Here is a 21,359-nt window from a genome sequence, read left to right as displayed (position 1 = left end):
AATGAGCCAACTGCAAAACTACAGGCCTTCAGCTTTTGGGAACAACCAACTGCTCACCAACTTTGCTACGACGATACAGTCGTTCGTTCTTTACAATGAATACTTCCCGTACTCTGTCTGTAATCTGTGTTGATTCTTGGATGCTCTTAGTAAACAAGGGTGCTAAAGAGGGGTCCTCCCTTTGGAGTTGGACAATATTGCTCGGGACAACCAGGAGCTCCTCAATCTCTGGTTCAGGGAGTGACTCAGCAATTTCTGTCCCCCTCACTTTTTCCTGTCTTCTCTGCATTCTACTTTTCTTTAAATGTGGCCTATTTGGTCCATCAACATCCGGAATTTCACTGACTGAAAAGGGCAACTCACTCAAACCTAGCTCTGACTGAGACACTCTATTACCAGACCTAGTGACGACTAGCAGACCTTCACATGCAACATGCAGATTCTTCTCTTCTCTGTCTTTGCTAATAACTCTCCAAGAATTGGCATGTCCGGGTCCAAGACAATCTGGTACTGTAAGTACGTACTCCTAGCTCTTCCCCCCACCACCCATCCAAAGCTCTTTAACTCCCTCCTGCCCTTCTCCCAGCAAGGTCTAAGTACATCTAATGCAGGGTGATCTGTCCCCTGACCCTGTAGGTTTGCCCATTATGTCAATGTAAGCTGTTCCCTCCTCAACCCTAGTGGCATTTCCCCCATCTCCACCTGCAAGGCTACAGTGGGAGTCGCCCCTGTACAAAGTCTCAACACCTGATACTGAATCAAATCTAGCTTTCTAAGAGAAGTGTCTGCTGCCGAATTATATGCCACACAACCATAATCTAACGTTGACCTCACCAATCCAGTGTATATAGCCCTCAGGGACTCCCTATCTGCTCCCCAATCCTTCCCAAACACCTCAAAATGTTCAAAACTTTTTTACACTTATCCACCAATTCCTGAACGTGTGCACCCCAAGTTAACCTCTCATCAAACCACAACCCCAGAAACTTAAATTTCCTCACTCTTTCTAATCCTATGCCATATAGCTTCAGCTTAATTTCCTCATTAACCCTCTTACTTGTAAAAAACATTGTCTTAGTCTTATCAACTGAAAACTTGAATCCCCACGACCATTCTTCCACTTTACCAACCGCTTCCTGTAACTTCTTTACAACAAAACCAACATTCCTCCCTCTCCTCCATCATCAGCAAAAAGTGAACACCCCACCCTCTATGTCATTAAACACATCATTAATCATTGAACCTGTCAGTCTTCTTCTTCTTCAGTCAAGTTTAACGGCAGCTTGCATCCAAAACTGTTGCATTACTGCCATCTCCTGGCTGTTAACCGTCCGTCACTCCTGAATCCTCAGATCCTCTTGATGAGACCAGTACTTCTCAAAAACGAAAAACCACCACTTTCCCTTCACCATGACTTAACTTATCAAGCACTTGTCCAAATGTAAGTTCCCTTCCACCACTCAGTTCACCCCACATCACCCTCCTGTGTACCTGTCAGTCAAAAGCTCTCCTGCTTTATATAGAATTCCACTCACACCTGGATCTCATTAACCTCTACAATTGGGAAAACAGGGTAGACTAAATAACACAGTCTAGACAAAGAAACAGGAATAAAATCATTTTTCCACTTAACAAACTCATTCACCCAACGAAACAGTTTGAAAAGTCAATCTCTTCACGTAATCTGACTCATGAGGTTATTTTAAATGAAATAAACAATTTTACACAAAAGAAACACCCCTTCATTTGGTTACACCCAATTGACATGATCAGGAAGTACTGGGGCGGCCCTTCCCACATACCTGTTTTACACATAGGACCTGCTCAAAGGAACACACAATGGTAAGTATAACCAAACTACATAAACAAATGAAAGATCCAAATCAATTAATGATGAAGTGACATTTAGCTTTAAGTACATTTGCACAGATGAAATGAATATAACCAATGCTACCACAAACAGACCCAGGATAGTATGTAGAGCCAAGGTTACATGTGTTGTGTTTACATTAAAGCATTATGATAGACTATACAGGATAACAGAACACAAAATAACAATATATGCAAGTGACAAATGGCAAATGAATTCTGTCCTAGCCACTTTGTCACAGGCTTGTGTATTTTTGCTGCTAGGTTAAAGCCACACCCTTGAGCTTTACTAATAAGAAACAGAGAGGAGCTGTATAAATGTACCAATAATAATCTAAAATGTGTCGTGAGTGAGATTTATTTACTGCTTCCTTGTCTTGTGATTCCTGAAATGAAAGTTGTTTATTAATCTTTTTTCCCCACTTGGTTTGTTGCATAACAGCTTGGTATTTGATTTTGGGGAACTGCAAAAGGAACATTAGCACAGAACTCAGAATGTCCTGTACACGTGAGCTAATTGAGCCATAACTGATTCTACCTAATAATGTTGTGTAAACTGGTTTTTACAATGTGGGAATTCAATTTTTTTAGATGCCATGTGTAATATTTGTGGTATTGTATGTCTCCCATCTGCAGTAAACCAGTTTAATTATTTCTTATGAGGTCTAATGCGAGCTCAACCACAGATTACAGTTTTACACAATAACTTCCATTCCACTAAAATGATCTGTAGGCACAATCCTGGTCAAGAAATGTGATATTTTTTGCCTAAGTTTTGGAGGATATCTCTTTTTGGATATTACAGCAGTTTTTTCCCTTTCTCTTCTAGTTTCCTGTTGCAAAATACCTACGTCAGTACTTACTGAGTACTACTGCCCAAGAAACAGAAGTGAGAAAGTCCACCCAACGGCACAAGCAACTTTAAACTCTCTATTTTCACACGAGACATAAAATCCCTATGTAAGTATCTTTTTCTCTATAAAAAAACTTTGTGTTATTTATAACCTATAATTTTAAAGCTTATATGTGTAAATGTTTGTATTTTTAAAAGTCGTGGTTCCATATATTTCAGGAACAATCATGGACGTGGAGTATTTTGATTATGATAACTACACCGCAGACATCGATAGCAACCTCACCACTGAAGGAACCCTAAATTTATATAGCGCCTCGTCCTCTTCAACTTATGCTCTGGTGGCAGTCAACATCATCATATGCGTTTTGGGGCTTGCAGGAAATTCCCTGGTGATTTGGATTTGTGGATGGAAAATGAAAACCACAGTCATCACCATCTGGTACATCAGCCTGGCCATTTCAAACTTTTTGTTCTGTGCCTTGTTGCCTTTCGAAGTTGTGTACATGATAACTTCACACTGGCCCTTTGGAGAAGGCTTGTGCAAGCTCGCCTCATCTGCCCTGTTTCTCAACATGCACAGCAGTGTGTTCCTGTTGGTTCTCATCAGCACTGACCGCTGTATCATGGTCTTATTTCCTGTGTGGTCGCACAACCACCGCAAAGTAGGAAAAGCCTTTGGAGCCGTCATCCTCATGTGGGTTCTTTCTGCATTCTTAACAGTGCCCTCACTTATGTACAGGAAAACCACGGTCCACGGCTCGGTCATTCAGTGCCACACGGACTATGGGGTCAGACATAAAGCGGTGGTACTGACCCGTTTCATTTGTGGGTTCCTGATTCCTATCCTAATGATTGTCTTCTGTTGCTCTGTGCTTGCCATAAAGCTCAGAAGTCTGACCCACAAGTCAACAAAGCCGTACAAAATCATGGCTGTGCTCATTTTGTCTTTCTTCGCCTGCTGGGTCCCCTACCACACCTTTGTCCTGCTGGAGATAGACTTTAAGAAACACAACCTGGAGGTCATTAAAACTGGACTAAAAGTTGGGGCCACCTTGGCTGCAGCAAACAGCTTCCTATCTCCAGTTCTCTATGTGTTCATCGGCAATGACTTTAAGAAAACCCTAAGGCGGTCTTTATCATCAAGGATTGAGGATGCTCTGGCAGAGGATATTCGTACAGGTGGTCTCAATCACTCAAGGTCCAAAACAATGGAAACTGGCCTAAATTAGAGTTTTTACTAAGGAGTACATCACAGTGCATAAATATGATTACCGTTCTCAATGACACTGATAATATTGAATGTTGAACTAACAGGTTATTATGGTAACTTTAATAGATTTTTGCACAATATCACATTTCAAGGCAAAGTGATCACAATCGGTTATTCAGACAAGCAGAAATCTGGGAAATTGCTATTAATTCTTAATCCATTCAGGTTAAACAAAGCATATCTTTGCTCAGGTATTTTTGTGTGTGTGAATGACTGTCTTGTCTTATTGATTATTGTCATGTTTCCTTTGAATTTTATATTTTAAGTTTACTTATTGTACTGCATTGTTAGCTCTGCGATAGATGGGTGACCTGGCCTGGGTGTACCTGCGCCTCTCGCTCCCTGGCAGCTTGGAAAGGCTTCAGGCCTGAAATGGATAAGCACAAGAAAATGGGAAGATGGATGAACTGTGAGGAGCAAAGTGATGCATGTAAATATTAATATGAGTGCCAAAAACTGTGGACTCACTAATGAATGTAATAAAATACTGAAAAAAAGATACACACTCAGTCTCCCTTAAAGGGAACTTGACAAATAGTAGTATTTTATTGTCACTTTCTTCTGTCAAAGTTCTTACATTTCAAACTTACACCCGACCTGCACCCATTTTCACACCTTAGCTCGTGTGATTAGTCCAGACGCTTTTCTTTCCAAGCTACTTAGACTTACATTTCAAAGTACAGTCAAGGAAGTCTGCTCTAAATTACTGTATTACTTATATTTGTACTTTTAATTAATAAATATTAAGTGTACCTGTATTCATTTTTCCAGTAAAAATCAAACTATCACCTGACTTTGAAGTTCCTGCAGATTATTTTTCTTTGTAGATAGTTTTTACCTCTGCCAAGAAGGTTATGTCTTTGGTAGCGGTTGTGTGCGTGCGTGTCATTCAGTTCATTCAAGAGCTCGAATTTTTTTTAATTATTCTGATCAAACTTTGTAGGGGTCCAGAGTGAGGTCATGTTAACTATCCATTAAAATTTGACTTTCATCCACTAGGGTCTTCAAGGTCAAGCAAATGATTTATTGGTCAAAAATTGATAAAATGCCTTTTAACTTACAAACTATGATTCTTACATGTGTGGTGTATATAGAGAGTACTGCATGAAGATTTTAAATATCAGGTCACATTTGAACTCTGACTTCTCCTTCAAGGTCTATAGACTGATTTGAAGGTCAAAGTGATAATAATGCCATATGGAGCTATTTGCTGTTTTTTTTTACTGCCATTGTATGTTGATTGACAACATAGGCATGCAGCAAATGATATATGGGGATTTTAAATATCACGTTACTTTAGACCTCTGACCTCTTCTTCACAGTTAAATGAGACCAAACTTTCACAAAATGTCCTCATCCTCGTTGCAGCCAGTCTCATCCTTCTCGTCTTCCTTATCATCTGCGGGGCAGTTTTCATGAGCCACAGACGCAAAGTCAACGCTTACTATCCTTCCTCCTTCCCCTCAAAGATGTATGTGGATGACAGGGACAAAAGTGGAGGTGCTAAACCCTTTAACGAAGTTCAAGAAAAAGCTTCCCCGGGGCAGGAAAGCGAGCCAGTGGACTCTCACAAGCAGCTCCAGGCTGACATTATGAGGGCTGCCAAGAGCCTGCGCGCTCCAAATAAATCTGTTGATGCTGCAGAGAGAAGCGATCCCAGTCAGAAAGTAGCAGACCACAGTCCCGAGGACAGCTCAAAAGCAGATGACAGCATCCTAGACCATCAGCTCCCAAGTCTCCCAGAGGAAAATGAGCCGAGCGAGCTTTCCGACAGTGAGGCCACCACCACAGAGGGCAGCTCAGAGCCGAATCCTCCTGAGCTGCCTCGGTCAGAGGAAGTTGATTCACAAGAGCCTTTGACGGGCAGGAGTCCGCGGCCCTCCTCTCTGCACATTCACAATGACTCTGCTACACTTCAGCTCATCGCAGGAGAGAAAACTGCCTTCTAAGAAATCACATTTTTGCAGAAAACCAAAGATTTCTGCAGGATTTTATTTGAGGAAATGCAGAGAAGTTACTAAAGATACAGCAGGCAGAGTTGAAGATGATACATGATACTCTCTTTATGCACCTTTGTACAAGTTTCACAGTACACAAATAGTGTTAGTATTTTTTGTGTTCCTGTGTTTGAATTTAAACATCTCTGCTGGTAACAGTAGGTGGTGTGGTCCCAATTACTCTGCGCTTCTATGCAGAGGTGTGGACTCGAGTCACATGACTTGGACTCGAGTCAGACTCGAGTCATTAATTTTATGACTTTAGACTTGACTTGAAAAAATGTTGTAAGACTTGTGACTTGACTTGGACTTTTACACCAATGACTTGGGACTTGAATTGGACTTGAACCGGTTTACTTGAAAAGACTTGATATTTTACCCCAAATATAAAATTTAACATGCATATTATATAGAGATTGAAAATGTGACGTCATTCACGGGTAGAACCGCAAAGGATTCTGGGAACTCGTGGCAAGCGGTACTAGCGCACGCAGGCTTTCAATTAAAATCAGTTATACAGCGATAAAAAGAAACACAAAAATGTCAAGAAGCCGTTGTATTATTAACTGCAATAGCCGGTCGCATGACAGCCACGGGAAGCCGACGGGTAAAGAGATTGATTGTTATCGGATTACCTCGTTGAAGAGAAATTGTTCGAACCATGTTTCCGAAGTAACAAAGAGGCGACTGGATTGCAGCCATTCAAAGACCAAATATAACGTCCCAGAACACTCCAGCTCACAGGTTAGTCTGCTCCAAGCATTTACACGAAGGTCAGTGTTTTGTAGTAGTTAATACGTCATTTTCTTAACATAATTGGTGATATAGGTTACAAGCAAGTCTGGCGCTGAACAGAAATTGTCGCGCTATGCTCCTTTATTTATTGTGCATAAATAGTGAATTGTCCTGACACAATATTGCGTTTCGCCTCTGTTATTATGGTACATTGACAAAAACATATACTTTTATTCACAGGATAAAACAGGTTTTTTGTATCACTAATTGCCCAGTACGATTACAGCATACAGTATTATTGTCACTGCTACATTTCTGTGATGAACCAGAAATTATTTCCACTGCTAATTAATTACCGTTGAGCTCAAAGGTCCTATTAATAAACGGTTAACGAATGTGTATTTATGAAGACAATTTGTGAGACTGGTAAACTTATGATACGTACGATGGTCTTTCGTTCTACACGGTACATTTCAAGGTCCTGCACCCATCTGTCGGTAAACTGTACCTGGGCTTGTTGCAGTGACCGGAAGTTACTAAACTTCATGAGTGTATGCACTCACTCCAAGAACCGTATGCTTATAAATATGCATATAAATATGCTAAGATGAGATAGCTGACTTCATCTAACTAGCAAATGTTTTCCAGGCTACGTTGGTGATACAGTTTTTTTTAATGTGTATGATATTTTTGTCATGCGATTTTAAAGCCGGTCCTACAACCGCATCCAAGAATAACATGCAGCTTATCTCAGAACTGTCGGTGAAAATTATTCTTGGAGCTAGGTTTAATTGAGCTGCATTTTAAAGAGGTGCAATTTCACAATTTGTGTATATTTTCTAAGTTCACTATTTTGTCATGTGTTGAGAAAAACACAGATTTTAAAATTACATGGTCTAATATTTACATTAACTGCAACATGCTTTTTTCATATTTTTTTTAAAGATTCGAAAGGACTTGAAATTCAAAGTTTCAGACTTGTGACTTTACTTGGACTTTTACACCAGTGACTTGAGACTCGACTCTGACTTGCCTGACATTACTTGAGACTTGACTTGAGACTTGAGGATAAAGACTTGAGACTTACTTGAGACTTGCAAAACAATGACTTGGTCCCACCTCTGCTTCTATGCAAAAAAAACAAAAACAAAATTGAACAACTAGGACTCAGTTCCGTTTTTGAATTTTTAATATGAACCTGTTATGCTTTTCCCCATTTTCTGTCATATATACACTGCTACAGTAGGGTGGACTTTTATATTAAACATGTCCGGAGTTTCAAATAAAAAGTTCTCTGTGACATCACCAGGGTACACATTCCTGATAATGGCTTGTTTCAGGAAGTAGATGCATTGAGGCAATGCTCTTTAAAAAACAAAAAAAAAACAAAAAAACAGCATGATGATTTTTGACCTGCGAGTCATGTAAAGCTACTCCAGCAGACTCCAAGAGTAAAACTGTGGAGTTTTAAATTTTTCTCTTTTTAGGGTGCACGCTTAGGATTCCATACTTTTACGGAGCCCGTCTGACTGGTTTTATCACTGCACATCACACGCTGGACCGCTTAAACATGTGGGCTCGTACACATCTCAGTGGGACTCCCAACGCAGCCGCCTCTGTGAAAAGCCTCCAAATTAATCAAAACGGCAATCGGACGGCATGTCGGGTCTTCATGTAACAGCCCAATAAAGCTAGTGAGTGCAGATGATGTTGAACGTCGCTGTGTTCTGCAAAGGCGCTTTTCAAAATTGTGTGCACGTAAGTCAGAGAAATAGAAAGCGGGTGTGAGGGAGAGAGAAGCTGAGACACTGAGATAAAGCGAAGCAGTCAGGATTTGTCAAGTGTATAAAACCACAATCTGGTGTGTTTTGGCTGCAGCGGATCTCAGCTGCAGAGCTTTTTTAGGTGCGTTATTGTAGCAGGAAGTGCATGGGCGTATTTGCAGGCTCTGTGTCTATGTGCAGCTTACTCAAATGGATCACAAGGATGACTTATTTAAAGAGAATTAAGAATAACCTCATTAGTTATGCCTGTATTTTTCTGTAGCTGGAGGGTCAAATGTTTAAATAATAAACAGGATTCAAAAAGTACAATTAGGGATCATTTTATTACAGACTTTTAAAGAAGCATTTGTAAATATAAGTCGCATTTGAAACTACTGGACCCCCTTTCTTTGGTTCAAGCCACTTTGCTTAATCAACAGGTCAGTGCGTTTAGAGTGCAGAGGGTATAAACAGCTTTTAGCTTTCATCCATACCTCCATCACACCTTTCAAAATAAAAAACACTCCACCTGTACAAAGCAATTTCCAAAATAAGGCTCATCTCTGTACCAACAACCCAAAACAGTGCTTATATTGTGCGTTTACGTGACAGGCTAAAAGATACAGTATACACGGTTAGAGGATCGCAGACTAATAAAAACAGCCTGGTGTAACACTGCTACAGAGGGTTGAAAGGTGGTGGGCTCGTCATCATTGCCGCAGGAAAGTGAGGTGTTGACGCTGGACTATTTCTCTTCTTGGCAGCAGGGAGCCAAACCGGGCCCAGCACAAAGCGTGAGCGCTCCATTTAATTGCTGGCTCTGACTGCCTCCTGCTGGTCATCTTGTTGCTTGAGACGATAGTCAGCAAGGGCTGCCTTGATGGCATCTTCGGCAAGCACTGAACAGGAAATAATTGGAGGTTAAATGTGCACATGTGCAGAGAAGTTTGGAAAAAAGAAAAAGAAGAGCCTTGGCGTATTAAAAGAAAACTTACTGGAGCAGTGAAGCTTAACAGGAGGAAGACTGAGCTCCTTGGCGATGTCTGTGTTCTTTATCTTCAAAGCTTCGTCCACCTGAAAATAAAAGCCCACACACAGCCATGAGCGGAGCAGAACACGCTAAATATTTAATAGATTAAACATTCAAAGGAGCTGAGATGCAGGTCTGTAATGTGTTCACTCACAGATTTGCCTTTCACCCACTCGGTGGCCAGAGAGCTTGAGGCGATGGCAGAACCACAGCCAAAAGTTTTGAACCTGGCATTCACAATCTTCCCCAGGTCATCCACCTCAATCTGAGAAAAGTTTTGACTGTTACTCATGTGACCAAAAAAAATGAGCAAGAAAAAAAAACAAACCAAAAAAAAAAAAAACCCCCAAACAATCCTGATCTCTCCCATTCTTTAAAATGTATCCCTACTAAACTAACAAAAATAAACGCCTTTAAGTCACACACACTTCGTAACAAACATACCTGAAGCTTCATTACATCCCCACAGGCCGGGGCACCCACCAAACCAGTTCCAACATTCTTGGAGTTTTTGTCCAGCGAGCCCACATTTCTGGGGTTCTCATAATGATCCACCACCTTCAGACAACAGAGAGGGGAAAAGGAGCATCAGGCCAAATGCACTCTTCCTGTTGCTGTCAGAATTCAACAATCACATATTTGCAGGAAGGAAATGCCATCTATATTCAGATACAATGGTAAAAAGAATGTGTACAAGTCTTGGCATCCTTGTTACACAACTACAACTTGACTCACTTGCATAACTGACACTGGCATGAGCAGATTAGGACTGGATTTCATGGTCTACACAGTGCAAACTCTGTCCTTCAGCCCTCCTACTCTATTTCTTGCTGAGTCACTCTGACCAAGACAGTGTGAAGTGGCCGAGCATCGCAAAACCTTTTGCATTTTTCATCAGAAATTAAAGGTTTAAAGCCAGATTCCTCAGCTGATGGCTAAAACATGACCTCTTATCCAAGAAATAATTTTAATAAAAGGCATATAATGTCTAAACCTCCACAATCACCCAAAAACATCCAGCTAAACATAAATACATCACAGTTATGGCTGCCATGACCCGGTTAACCTGCTGTTGCATCAGTACACCTTCACAGGTATCACATAACATTTACCTGACTCTAGCACAACATACTGCCACCCTTTAAAGCGCATCAATCGGATATGGTTAAAACTGTGGCAGTGGACAGCTGGTTGCAGATTAGTGACGTTATTCCAGCCTTCAGTAAGCTAAATAGCTACAATGAAACAATACATTTGTTCATTTTAACGGGCTAGCATCATGGAGGTGAAGGGTTTGAGATAACCAGCGTAAAGGCAGTCTGATGTAACTTGAAACATTTGTGCAGCCAGCTAAATATAAGCCACCGTCCTATGGTTGTCAACAAAATGCCCGAGCAGAAAGATCTTACAGAGTCGTGGTTGCCCGTGTTTAGTAGATCAGTTAGCTGATATACTCCAGGATGCTTTCAGTAGGAGTAAACATGAACCAACAAGCAGCTGCGACGCTGTAAGCCGAGCTCCCCGTTAAAGAGAAGCTACAGACTGGACCACTTACCTTCTTGTGATAGCAACACTGAGTGATGAACTCGGGAGCGGAGAGCCTCCTAGTGAGGAAAGCCAGAGGACTGAGACACTTGTTCGCCACGGTGCTCGCCATGTTGATCCAATGTCGCAGTTAAGAAAGCTCGCAGCTCAAGAGAATGGAACTACACGTCACTGACAGGAGGAGGAGCTACAATAATCACATCTGCGCATGTCTGGTTTATGCAATTTACAAAAAACGCTCTTTTGATAATACAATACAATTAGACTTTCATTTGTTTATTTTTTTTCTCTTTGTATTTTAATTGATCAAATTATCTCTCTTTACGAGTCTTTATCAAGCATTTAGTAGAGGTGGGTAGATTAAGCCAAATATGGAGTGCCACAGGATTCATACTTTAGTTTATTTCTGTCCTCTAAGGTTCATCAAAAAAGAAACATGCCTGTGCAATCGCTGCTCCACTCATGCAGTCACTTTGACATTAACTAATTATAAAAATAAAGTGTTATTGGTCGTCTTGGCTGTTAGGTTTGCTAACTGATTAACAATAGACTATATTCAGACATTCAAATAATATATTCAGCCCACTGAATTGTGTATATGGGGATTTTAAATATCACGTTACTTTAGACCTCTGACCTCTTCTTCACAGTTAAATGAGACCAAACTTTCACAAAATGTCCTTCATCTTTAAAGCTCTGCTTAAAAGTGGTGGAACCTTTTGTCAGGTTCACCTGAAAGGCCTAACTGAGGGCCACAAAATCCCACGGATTCAGTCTTAGCCACGCCCCCTCCAGGGATCTACTACCGGTTAAGTGGCGTTGCTGAAAGTGTGATGCAAAGGTCTGTAAGGCTATTTTCTAGACTCCTCACAACAAATTATGAGTGTCACTCACCATCCAATCATTTTCTGAGTGACACCGTTTAACATCTGTCGCTCAGCTGTTGGTTAATCTCTGTGAAACTGTCGTTTTGTGCTTAGTTTTCCTTGTTTGCTAACCTTAGCGTAAATGTTCGACATGGACGTTTCTTCCAGCAGGGTATTTTTGTTTGTTTTCACTCCTTTCTCCTCTCGTTAGCCCCACTTCCTGGCCACTGGACCTCTTTATGTGTATGTATTGAGACCCCGGGTGCCATTGTAGTCACCCCAGCTACTTGTTTAGAGGATTTAAGCTGTGTGACAAATGGCCAACGCTGCTCCTCCGACTCCGGGCGTTGAAAACGCAAGTCACGGATCTAGTAGCTCGGCTGCCGCTGACAGTGGCAACCAGGACAGCACCTTTGAATGTAACATATGCCTGGACACCGCCAAGGACGCCGTGATTAGTTTATGTGGACACCTCTTCTGGTAAGAAGCGTGCTGCTGTCTGTGACACATGTTTATATTTTTAATTGTGAGCCACAGGTGAGTCGGGGACACATCAGCATAGCTCCTAAAGACCAATATCGGTTTGTAACTGGCAGACATGACGAGATCGTTTCCAAGCATGCATAACTTATCACATCATACTTGGCAAACACTGAACGGAAATGCTAAGTTTTGGTAGAAGTTAATAGTAGTAGTTAATGTTGCCTGTTTATTAGTAAATTGTGAGGCAGGTCCTACAAAATTTCAGATGTGCAGTGTGACATCCAACATGTAAACAGGGATGGTTTGAGTTCACCTCCACTTCTGAGCCTCTGCAAATGTAATACAGGCCAACCTCGGTCCACACAGAATAGCCAAGGGGTGTGCTATAAAGTGAAGTGTCTCAGATGTGGCTCGATCACTTTGGTAACTTACGCTGAACACACAACCTGGTTCATAACAGGTTATATTCAGAGTTTTGCTTTAAATAAGTATCACATTTGCCCTAATTGTGGTCCTTCACCTTACTAACACTGTCAAATGAAGAAAACCATGCATCATGCATTCAGTTGGTGAAACGTGCTTTGATTCTTAGTTCTGATTAGTTGCCAAGCCTGTTTTAGAAAATTCATCAGTGTATTTGTGGGCTATTAAGTGGCTTTACAGTGTGTGAAGTTTCTCTCTGATATGAGACGGGGAGGAGGCACAAACCGAGCCCTGGGGGTTCACAAGCTCGTGCACTCCCACGAATATTAGGACGGTTGAGCCAGGGTTGGCCGTTGTTATGAAATCTGTGCAAAATCAAATATGCATGGTGAACTCCTGAAAAACAAGAACAGTCAGAAGGACATTTTATTTGTAAGCTCTTTATCACAGAGAATATTAAATCAGTCAAATATACTTCCCTTTGATTAGGCCACAAACTGAGTGATTACCAGATCTTCTTCATGAGGCTTTGTGACACTGACCTGACCTGACAACACCAAGGGCTCTGAAAGCAATGTGCAGCTGTCCTGTCACAAATAAGCAGCAGCTCCAGGAGTGCTAAAAGAAATAAATCAACTTGTGAATTCACAACAACTCTGTCATCTGACACTTTTGCAGCTCCAGCGGTCCTTTCTGCAGTTTTATTATGTTTGATATATCTTTATTCCTGTAGTATACACAGTGTACCTGTTGTGTACACAGACAGCTGGAGACCTGCTGGTTGAGTAGTCGTTCCTGTTATACTACTTTGAAGCCACCTGGAATGCCTGTGTAGTTGGTGCACTGGGGTGTAAATTCTCACTGGATGAGTCTTTTGTGTTCACAAAAAATACCCAAGCATGCAAGATGAACTTTACATTACTAGGATCCAAGCAAACCCCAGCAGACTTACAGACACAGAAAGCATAATCCCGGCCTAAAGCAAAGAAAGCCTGACCCTGTAGAACATGCTTTGTAGTACACCCCTTCTGGGCAAAATTAAGTTAAATTTTCAAATTTAAGTTCCTGCTTTGTGACTCATAGGTGCTCAAGGACATTTAATATCTAACTAATCAAGCTTCTCCCATCTTCATTTGCATCTCCTCCTGATTAGCTGGCCTTGTTTGCATCAGGTAAGCTGAAACCGTTGTTTCCTCTTGTTTTTGCACTCCACCAGAAGCAGCACATCGTTACAGATAAAGGAAGCGATTAGCTTCTTCACTTTTTTTTTTTTTTTTTTAAAATTTTGTAGTGGCTGGAGACTCGACCCAACAGACAAGTGTGTCCAGTATGCAAAGCTGGTATCAGCCGAGATAAAGTAATCCCCATATATGGGCGCGGAAGTACAGGTCAACAGGATCCAAGGTGGGTAAAATTGGTGACTGTGATAATTAGATAGTATTAAATATTAGTGATTTGGAGTCATTTTGGGTAATTCTGGTTATGTTTTACAGAGAAAAAACACCCCCACGACCACAAGGACAAAGGCCCGAGCCAGAAAACCGTGGGGTAAGTACTATAGATCAGTATACAGGGCTCTAGAGTGCGACCAAAGTGTACTTCAAGAACAGTTTCCCATCTCAAATCTCTGTTTTCTGCATTATTCATTCGCTTATTATTACCCGCCAGTCTACTGTTGTTTACAGCGCTGTCGGCTGCTGTCTGTCAAGAAAGCCTAATTTCTGCTGTTCAATACTGAAGAAGTTTAGACTTTTTAAAATTGTGCAAAATTGCAGAATATTTTTAAGGTTATCTGCTATAAAAAGCCAGGCCAGGAAAATCTTCATGTTTTTCTGTGTTTTATTCTCAGTTACTTTGACACAAAGGCATCTGCAGTGATGCTTACACACCACACAGAAAAGATCAAAAGAACGATTGATAACCTTTTTGTTAAGTTAAGGCCTGATCCGTCTGAAATTCATAGCCAGTGCTCTGACACGGAGCCATCAATCTCTGAACTCTGAAAAAGCACAGTGTACCCAGGAAACACATATGCTGCGATAAATGCACTGCCCAAGTGTCCCCTCTCCCCCCCTCTGCCTTTCAGCAGCAGGCAGGAGAAAACAGGTAAAACTTTAGTGTTAAGCGATGCAGTTGAAAAATTTGGGTGTGCCTAAGAAAAAAAGTTAGGTGCACCAGTGCAACCGTGGCAAAAAGTTAGTCTAGAGCCCTGGTATATTTTTATTATCATCCTGAAGTATGCCAAATTTTAAGCTCTTTTTAAAAAAGAATTTAGACATAGTGTAGTGTTTTATAGCCCTGTAAGCTGCCCAGCAATATTATGAATTCATGATGAAACCATTGCATACAGTGATGTAGGTTTGCTGTATCCATTAACAGACTGACATTCCCCACCGGGATCTGTTGGATAATAAGTGTGGAGAGCCAGTGCATCTCCAGAGAATGATATCATTTGGCACTTGCTGTTGCGTCACGTCTCACTTGCTGTACATTAAACTGTACCTCAGATATTGCAAAGACACGTCTGCTCATTAAGGCAACTCAGACTTTCGTAACTTTTGATGATACGTATTACAGGGTTTTCAGGGATTTGGCTTTGGAGATGGAGGCTTCCAAATGTCGTTTGGGATCGGTGCCTTTCCGTTTGGTATTTTTGCAACAGCTTTTAACATCAATGATGGAAGACCTCCTCCAGGTATTTGTTTGTCACACATCACTATGACCGCTCCAAGCATTTAGCATGTCAAATAACCTCCTGTAAAACAATTTCCCAAGCAGCGGCTCCGGGGACACCGCAGCACACGGACGAGCAGTTTCTGTCTCGACTCTTCCTCTTTGTGGCTCTCGTGATCATGTTTTGGCTGCTAATTGCATAAAACTCAAGAGATCTGACACATCTGTGATTCTGCTTTCATACTTCTCCCCCCCCCTCTTGCAATAAATGTGATTATACATAAACAAATGACACATAACTGAACTTTTGTCATTTTCATGCTATAAATAATAAAAAGCAAAATGATCCTACTTATAAAAGCAGTTCAAAGTTTTATACAAACATTCTTTAGGGACTGATGAGTGAAATGTACAGTGTTTAAATTTATTGAAGTGTATGTTGTTATTGTTGCCATCTAAATCTAAAGATCTCCAGATTATTTGGAATTGTATTTAATTTTTTTTCCTGGGTCTGGTCACTGAAACAAGGTCAACCTCAGTGCTGATCATTTGTTGCAAAAAAAGTTTTCAGAAACCCCAAAGTTTCATCACACAATTAGTGGTTTAGTCTTGCTAGTGATGGCGACATAGTGTATGGGTCTACAGCCAGAAAGAGAAAACAGAACTTTATTCTGCATGGAAGGCATGCTGGGAAAAGACAAGAAAAAACAGTTTGCCAAACAGGACTTTTGGCTTGATGCACTTTGCAGTTAAAGTTATTTGGCTACAGTAACAATGAGCATGTCCTTTGGGACATACTTTGGGGATCCAGTGATTATTTTAACTGAGTTTTGCAACATAACAAAATTACTTAAATGTAATCTGAAGCTGTTGAACTGTGTGTCGACCTTTACAGATGGTAGTGACCTTAAAAAAAACAAATCTGTCCAGGAACTGCTCGAAATGAAATTACCCGATCAGAGCATAAATCCCACTAAATAGCTGAGGGTGACTTCAAACGGACACTTTTTCAGAATACAAGAATCTTTATTTTAGATTTAAAAAGAAGCATGTAAGCAGAAAGAGTCATTCATTAAACAGTGTTCACCTACGCATTTATTCTCATCAGTTTACTGTATGCAATTGTAATTACATGTAAAATACTGTAATTATTAGAGTAAAAATTAAGACTGACTAAGAAACAGCTTTTTCGAAATATGTTTGAAATCTATTGATAAAGTTATGTAAATAAAGATTAACTGTCTGTTTATGGTGTAAATCTAATGACCTCATTGCCTCTAAGTCTTTATTGCCTAATAAATACACTAATCAGGGGGAAACAAACTACTTCACATAAAAAATTTCTTCAATATCTACCACTTTTACTAATTCTGTGGCAGAAGTTTATATAAAAGAAATACAATAAAGTATTTTTTTAAAAGTTTAAATGTAATCAGTGCTGTGTTTCTGTCTCCACCTTCTTTTCTTGAGACGCTGAATGTGTAACGTTGAACTCTGCCTCGTACATAATCTGCTGGATCTTTATTTTCGTCTCGCACCTCTTCTGTGGAGCGAGTCTCTTCATAGCGGGAACAAAGCTCAGCAGGAACAGTTCATCCTCGTCCCGCGGCTTAGTGGGAAAAGAGGGGACATTGTCTTTGACCAACCATTTTGTCGGCATGGGCGTACTTTGGGAGGAAGGTGCAGACGGTGGCTCTTGGGCCGGTTTCCGTTTCTGTCCAGTAACGCCAGTGACAGGCGAGACCTGTGGGGGTGATGGTATCTTGGCCAGAACAGCCAGCTGAGCCACCTGTGTGTCCTGAGTCGCTGGAGGAAGCTGCGTTACAAATGTCACCTGTGGTTTGAGGTCGGGCAGACTCGCGGGGACCTTTACAGCACTCTGTGGTGTTTTGATTGCCTCTGACAAAGCGGTTTCTCCATCCACGTTGCTAGAGTCTTCAGGGTTGTCGTGGTCCTCATCATTGTTGGCAGAGATTTCCTGCAGTCCACTTCTTGACCCAGTGAACGGCGCAATGAAGTTCATAAGTTGTCTGTATTTCCATTTGCTTTGAACGTTTTCTCCCTGCTTCTTGCTTTTAAGCTCCATTCGGACCTCCTTCAGGTACCTGTCTCTCATGTTCTTCCATCTTCTTTTGCAATCCTCGGCTTGAAAAGTAGAACATCAGAACGTAAGAAGCAAGAAGCCACAGGATCATTTCTTAATGAGCAATAATAAATATTCAGAAGAGTAAAACAATGGTCTTTTGAAATGAACTGCTCATTGCTGTCCATTTTAGAAATATTTAAAAACTGAATACAACATCTGTCAAAACAACAACTAAAACCTTTAATTGTATTGACGTGTAATACAGTGTTTCTGTTTAAAACTGGGGGCTGTGTGGGCTTAATGTTGTCAAACTTTTTATTCACATGCTCCTAAATCTGTTTGCATTGCAGGTCTATTCTTAGCTGCAAATGTGGGTGAAATGCTCGCGTTTACATCGTTTAGCCCATCTGCGTGCTACAAAGCCGTGCCTTAATATCTGTCGAGAATTTTTTTTATAATTAAATTATCTGAAATGATGCAGACCTACTGTATTGAACTGATTTTTTTCCCCTCATCTCTAGAGTAAAGCCTACCACTGCTGACTTGATCAGTCAAGTCATTTTGCATCGAGGGGCACATACAGCCCACTTTGATCTTAAGTGGCCCAGTAAAACTATTTTTTGTCAGTGTAAAGACATTTAATTGCACATTTAATCCTTAAGATATCTTACTATGAAATAAAGAAGTGTCATTTCAACACCACATTTCAGTTTTTCAACATGATAAATGTGTATATATAAAAAAAAAAAGTTTTGGCAGTTTTTCGCAATTGATGAAAATTTTGTTTTAACCAACATTTTTATAGTAGACAGTAAAAAACAGGACCTTTTCTGTCATATATAATTCATTATCTGCTTTAATGTAGCATGAATGGCTGTTGGCAGTTTGCCTTGTAATCGGAAGGTTGCCAGTTCGAGCCCCGGCTTGGACAGTCTCGGTCGTTGTGTCCTTGGGCAAGACACTTCACCCGTAGCCTACTGGTGGTGGTCAGAGGGCCCGGTGGCGCCAGTGTCCGGCAGCCTCGCCTCTGTCAGTGCGCCCCAGGGTGGCTGTGGCTACAATGTAGCTTACCATCACCAGTGTGTGAATGTGTGTGTGAATGGGTGGATGACTGGATATGTAAAGCGCTTTGGGGTCCTTAGGGACTAGTAAAGCGCTATATAAATACAGGCCATTTACCATGTAACATTGCTCAGGTGATACCAAGGGGCTCAAAGTGCGCCAAGAAAACATCTCCCACCTCATTACAGCACCATCAGCCTGAAGTGTTGGTACAAGGTGGCATGGATCCATACTTTCATGTCTGTACCTAACAACACTGGTGAGTGTGTGTTTTTATACTAGACCAGAGTTTTACCTGGCCCAGAAATGGCCTTTTTAGGTGGTTTGTTGTTGTTTTTGTTTGTTTGTTTGTTTTTATACCCATGCTTAGTTGTGCTTTTATTTAAGACAGTGAACCTGAAGTAACATATTTACAGCCATTTAATAAACAAAAGGAATTATATTTATCTCATGCGGTTTAGTCTAGGGGAGGGCCAAATTTCTCACCAGGCACTCCAGGTTAACTCTTTGCCTCTTATTTCTTTCTTCTTCCTTTTTAAATTTTGTATTCTTTACTTTTGAGTGACTTTCCATGTCTGTCACTTTGCTACTGGAACACCTGAATTTGCCCAATGAGGGAGAATAAAGGACGTTTCTTTTCTTTTTTTAGAATTTTTCTTTATAAAGAAAAGTGACGCGCTTTGACGATACTTTCATCTCTTTGTACAATTTTTATTTGTGCTCCTTTTTCCTTGCAAAGTCTGGAGGTCATGAGTTCACCCCTTGGCCGCGAAGCAGTGCACCTGCTTGTATTTGAGGCTGGGGGCTCTCCCTGCCCACGAGCTTTCGAAAGAGGCACGCGGCTCTACGACTCCGTACCGGAGCGCAAATATCTTCTTTCCTCCGCCGCGCGGTGCTGAGCACGCGGCGGGGAGCGCGGAGGAGCGGGACCGTGCGGTTCGGTGCAGCGCGGCCTGCGCACCTCGGGCCCACGACGGCGGCGTGCGAGCGAGCCGCTACCGCTAGCACGGTGCGCGCGACTGCATCCACACCGCAGGTCAGCCGTGCAGAGAAACACAAAAACCATTACAGATGCCCCCAGGTCAGTGTGAGAAACAGCCGCAGCTCTCAGAAAAGCGCAGTTAACATTTCGCGTCCTTTCAGCCCTCCGCGCCGAAAACAGCTGAACAAATAATAACTGCCATTAAAGTTGTAGCGAACAGAAAAAACAAGCGGCACACTCACTCGGAAGTCCCAGCTCCATGCTGATGCTTCTCCAGGAATTTGTCCGACTTTCTGTGCAGCGGTAATTCGGCAGTGTAACGTTGTAAAGCTCCGGGTAATTAAATACAGCCAATATTAACTTATCGTCCATTTTGCCCCAGCGTCGTCTGTGCTGCGCGGACGCGGAAGCGGCAGTCTTCTCCCGCCTTTTCCGCCCAGCAGCTGCTGCTAGCGCGTGTTATCGCGAGTGGCGGGCCGCCTGCCGCGCCGTGCCGTGCCGCTCTGCTGTCAACACTGCAGGCTTCCGCCACACGGGGGCGCACGTCACCTGTCAGCCCTGAACTATTGAGCGGGGAAGCTTTAATATGTATGCTTAATAATAACAATAATAAATTTCAAAAAATGTGTCTTTCTTTTTGAAACCTCTTTTTAAATATAAACTTTTATCAGAAAGTCTGTTATTTGAATTTTTTTATGATTATTGAATCAGAATCAGAAAGGGGTTTTATTGCCAAATGTTGAGTGGGTTTACAACATTAGGAAATTGCTGCGGTGCTTCAGTGCAAACATACTGTTATAAATACTGTTATAAATTAAGCTTAAATAGACATGAAAATAAAAATGAGAATAAGAATTAAAAGTGCTAAGTAGACAGATAGATATATACATGATATATACATGAGTGCAGGTGGTGATCAGTGCCAAACATGGAATGATGCAGTGAACACAGCGTAGGGTCATGTGTTAGTGGTGGGAACATTGTACAGCTTTAATGTCTTGTGACATAGGATGCTTTGAAGGGAGCCATTGAGTTTTCTTCCTGTTAGAGATGTTACAGAATAGTAGCTGTTGCAGTTTACCAGTGTCATCTTTGTCACATTTCTTTATTTTCATATATATATATATATATATATATATATATATATTAGGGGTGCAACGATACACAAAATTCACGGTTCGGTTCGGTTCGATACTTTGGTGTCACGGTTCGATATTTTTTCGATACAAAAAAAAAACGTTCATGCCTTTTTAATTTGTCATTTATTAAAATTATAAATATATATTTTAACTCAAAAGTACAGTTTTTAAATTTAATGTTGCTGAAACAACAAAGTAATAAAAAAAATAAATCTATCTGATTGAGGAATCACTCATCTTTGGAAAAGAGAGTTTATTACAGAGAAATGGTTATTTCCAAAATAAAAGCTATACTATACGCTTCTTCTGGGCTATATTCTCAGCAGCATATTAAACATATCAGGTCCCCATAAGGAGAATCATGTGCTAACGGCTGTCTAAATGACTCGGGTAAAGTTTGTCGTTGCACCCCTAATAAATATATATACATATATATATTAGGGGTGCAACGATATTCGTATCGATATTGAACCGTTCGATACAGTGCTTTCGGTTCGGTACGCATATGTATCGAACAATACAAAATTTTTTATTTATTTTATCAACTTTCCTTCTGACGATGCTGTCTGTGTTGAGCGCT

The 21,359-nt window shown here is 41.1% G+C and overlaps 5 protein-coding genes across 7 annotated transcripts; 3 read left to right on the top strand and 2 right to left on the bottom strand.

Moving 5' to 3' along the window:
- Positions 1–2,527: 2,527 nt before the first annotated feature.
- On the top strand, positions 2,528–4,757 carry LOC146705825 (chemerin-like receptor 1). The gene is made up of 2 exons (XM_085463654.1): positions 2,528–2,829; positions 2,942–4,757. Exon 2 carries the CDS (start codon positions 2,950–2,952, stop codon positions 3,952–3,954), a length of 1,005 nt encoding a protein of 334 aa, XP_085319780.1. The 5' UTR covers positions 2,528–2,829; positions 2,942–2,949; the 3' UTR covers positions 3,955–4,757.
- On the top strand, positions 4,394–6,253 carry LOC146705824 (uncharacterized). The gene is made up of 2 exons (XM_085461018.1): positions 4,394–4,404; positions 5,296–6,253. The coding sequence occupies exons 1-2, from the start codon at positions 4,394–4,396 to the stop codon at positions 5,942–5,944; spliced, it is 660 nt and encodes a 219-aa protein (XP_085317144.1). The 3' UTR covers positions 5,945–6,253.
- Positions 6,254–8,815: 2,562 nt separating this feature from the next.
- LOC146705823 (uncharacterized) lies at positions 8,816–11,229 on the bottom strand. The gene is made up of 5 exons (XM_085463661.1): positions 11,076–11,229; positions 9,965–10,078; positions 9,675–9,785; positions 9,486–9,564; positions 8,816–9,389 (listed from the first exon to the last, which is right to left on the bottom strand). The coding sequence occupies exons 1-5, from the start codon at positions 11,175–11,177 to the stop codon at positions 9,298–9,300; spliced, it is 498 nt and encodes a 165-aa protein (XP_085319787.1). The 5' UTR covers positions 11,178–11,229; the 3' UTR covers positions 8,816–9,297.
- A 581-nt stretch (positions 11,230–11,810) lies between these two features.
- rnf185 (ring finger protein 185) lies at positions 11,811–15,747 on the top strand. Of its 3 annotated transcripts, none has more exons than XM_085463658.1 (7): positions 11,811–11,906; positions 12,143–12,411; positions 13,991–14,009; positions 14,129–14,241; positions 14,331–14,385; positions 15,415–15,532; positions 15,613–15,747. In XM_085463658.1, exons 2-7 carry the CDS (start codon positions 12,248–12,250, stop codon positions 15,711–15,713), a joined length of 570 nt encoding a protein of 189 aa, XP_085319784.1. In that variant the 5' UTR covers positions 11,811–11,906; positions 12,143–12,247; the 3' UTR covers positions 15,714–15,747. The 3 variants fall into 3 exon arrangements, with proteins under 3 accessions (XP_085319784.1, XP_085319786.1, XP_085319785.1); XM_085463660.1 differs by having other exon boundaries at positions 11,825–11,906; positions 15,616–15,747; XM_085463659.1 differs by lacking the exon at positions 11,811–11,906 and having other exon boundaries at positions 11,913–12,411.
- A 591-nt stretch (positions 15,748–16,338) lies between these two features.
- On the bottom strand, positions 16,339–20,115 carry LOC146705821 (uncharacterized). The gene is made up of 2 exons (XM_085463657.1): positions 19,883–20,115; positions 16,339–17,655 (listed from the first exon to the last, which is right to left on the bottom strand). The coding sequence occupies exons 1-2, from the start codon at positions 20,010–20,012 to the stop codon at positions 16,943–16,945; spliced, it is 843 nt and encodes a 280-aa protein (XP_085319783.1). The 5' UTR covers positions 20,013–20,115; the 3' UTR covers positions 16,339–16,942.
- Positions 20,116–21,359: the final 1,244 nt, after the last annotated feature.

This window comes from Copadichromis virginalis, linkage group LG7 (genome assembly GCF_057382275.1).
Source record: "Copadichromis virginalis isolate Kocher_CV1m ecotype Utaka linkage group LG7, C_Virginalis_male_GT1.1, whole genome shotgun sequence".
Taxonomy (NCBI): Eukaryota; Metazoa; Chordata; class Actinopteri; order Cichliformes; family Cichlidae; genus Copadichromis; species Copadichromis virginalis.
Note: the sequence above shows the minus strand (reverse complement) of the source record. Positions and strands in the feature narration are given on the sequence as shown.

What these genes read in the sequence shown, in the direction of transcription:
- rnf185 (XM_085463658.1), top strand. Translation starts at nt 12,248, where the DNA reads ATGGCCAACGCTGCTCCTCCGACTCCGGGCGTTGAAAACGCAAGTCAC. An exon ending in ACAGGTCAACAGGATCCAAG is followed by an intron (nt 14,242 to 14,330) that starts GTGGGTAAAATT and finishes TATGTTTTACAG; the next exon opens with AGAAAAAACACCCCCACGAC. An exon ending in TGATGGAAGACCTCCTCCAG is followed by an intron (nt 15,533 to 15,612) that starts GTATTTGTTTGT and finishes CAATTTCCCAAG; the next exon opens with CAGCGGCTCCGGGGACACCG.
- LOC146705821 (XM_085463657.1), bottom strand. Translation starts at nt 20,012, where the DNA reads ATGGACGATAAGTTAATATTGGCTGTATTTAATTACCCGGAGCTTTAC. An exon ending in CATGGAGCTGGGACTTCCGA is followed by an intron (nt 17,656 to 19,882) that starts GTGAGTGTGCCG and finishes CTACTTTTCAAG; the next exon opens with CCGAGGATTGCAAAAGAAGA.
- LOC146705823 (XM_085463661.1), bottom strand. Translation starts at nt 11,177, where the DNA reads ATGGCGAGCACCGTGGCGAACAAGTGTCTCAGTCCTCTGGCTTTCCTC. An exon ending in AGTGTTGCTATCACAAGAAG is followed by an intron (nt 10,079 to 11,075) that starts GTAAGTGGTCCA and finishes TGTTGTCTGAAG; the next exon opens with GTGGTGGATCATTATGAGAA. An exon ending in TGTTAAGCTTCACTGCTCCA is followed by an intron (nt 9,390 to 9,485) that starts GTAAGTTTTCTT and finishes TTTCCTGTTCAG; the next exon opens with TGCTTGCCGAAGATGCCATC.
- LOC146705825 (XM_085463654.1), top strand. Translation starts at nt 2,950, where the DNA reads ATGGACGTGGAGTATTTTGATTATGATAACTACACCGCAGACATCGAT.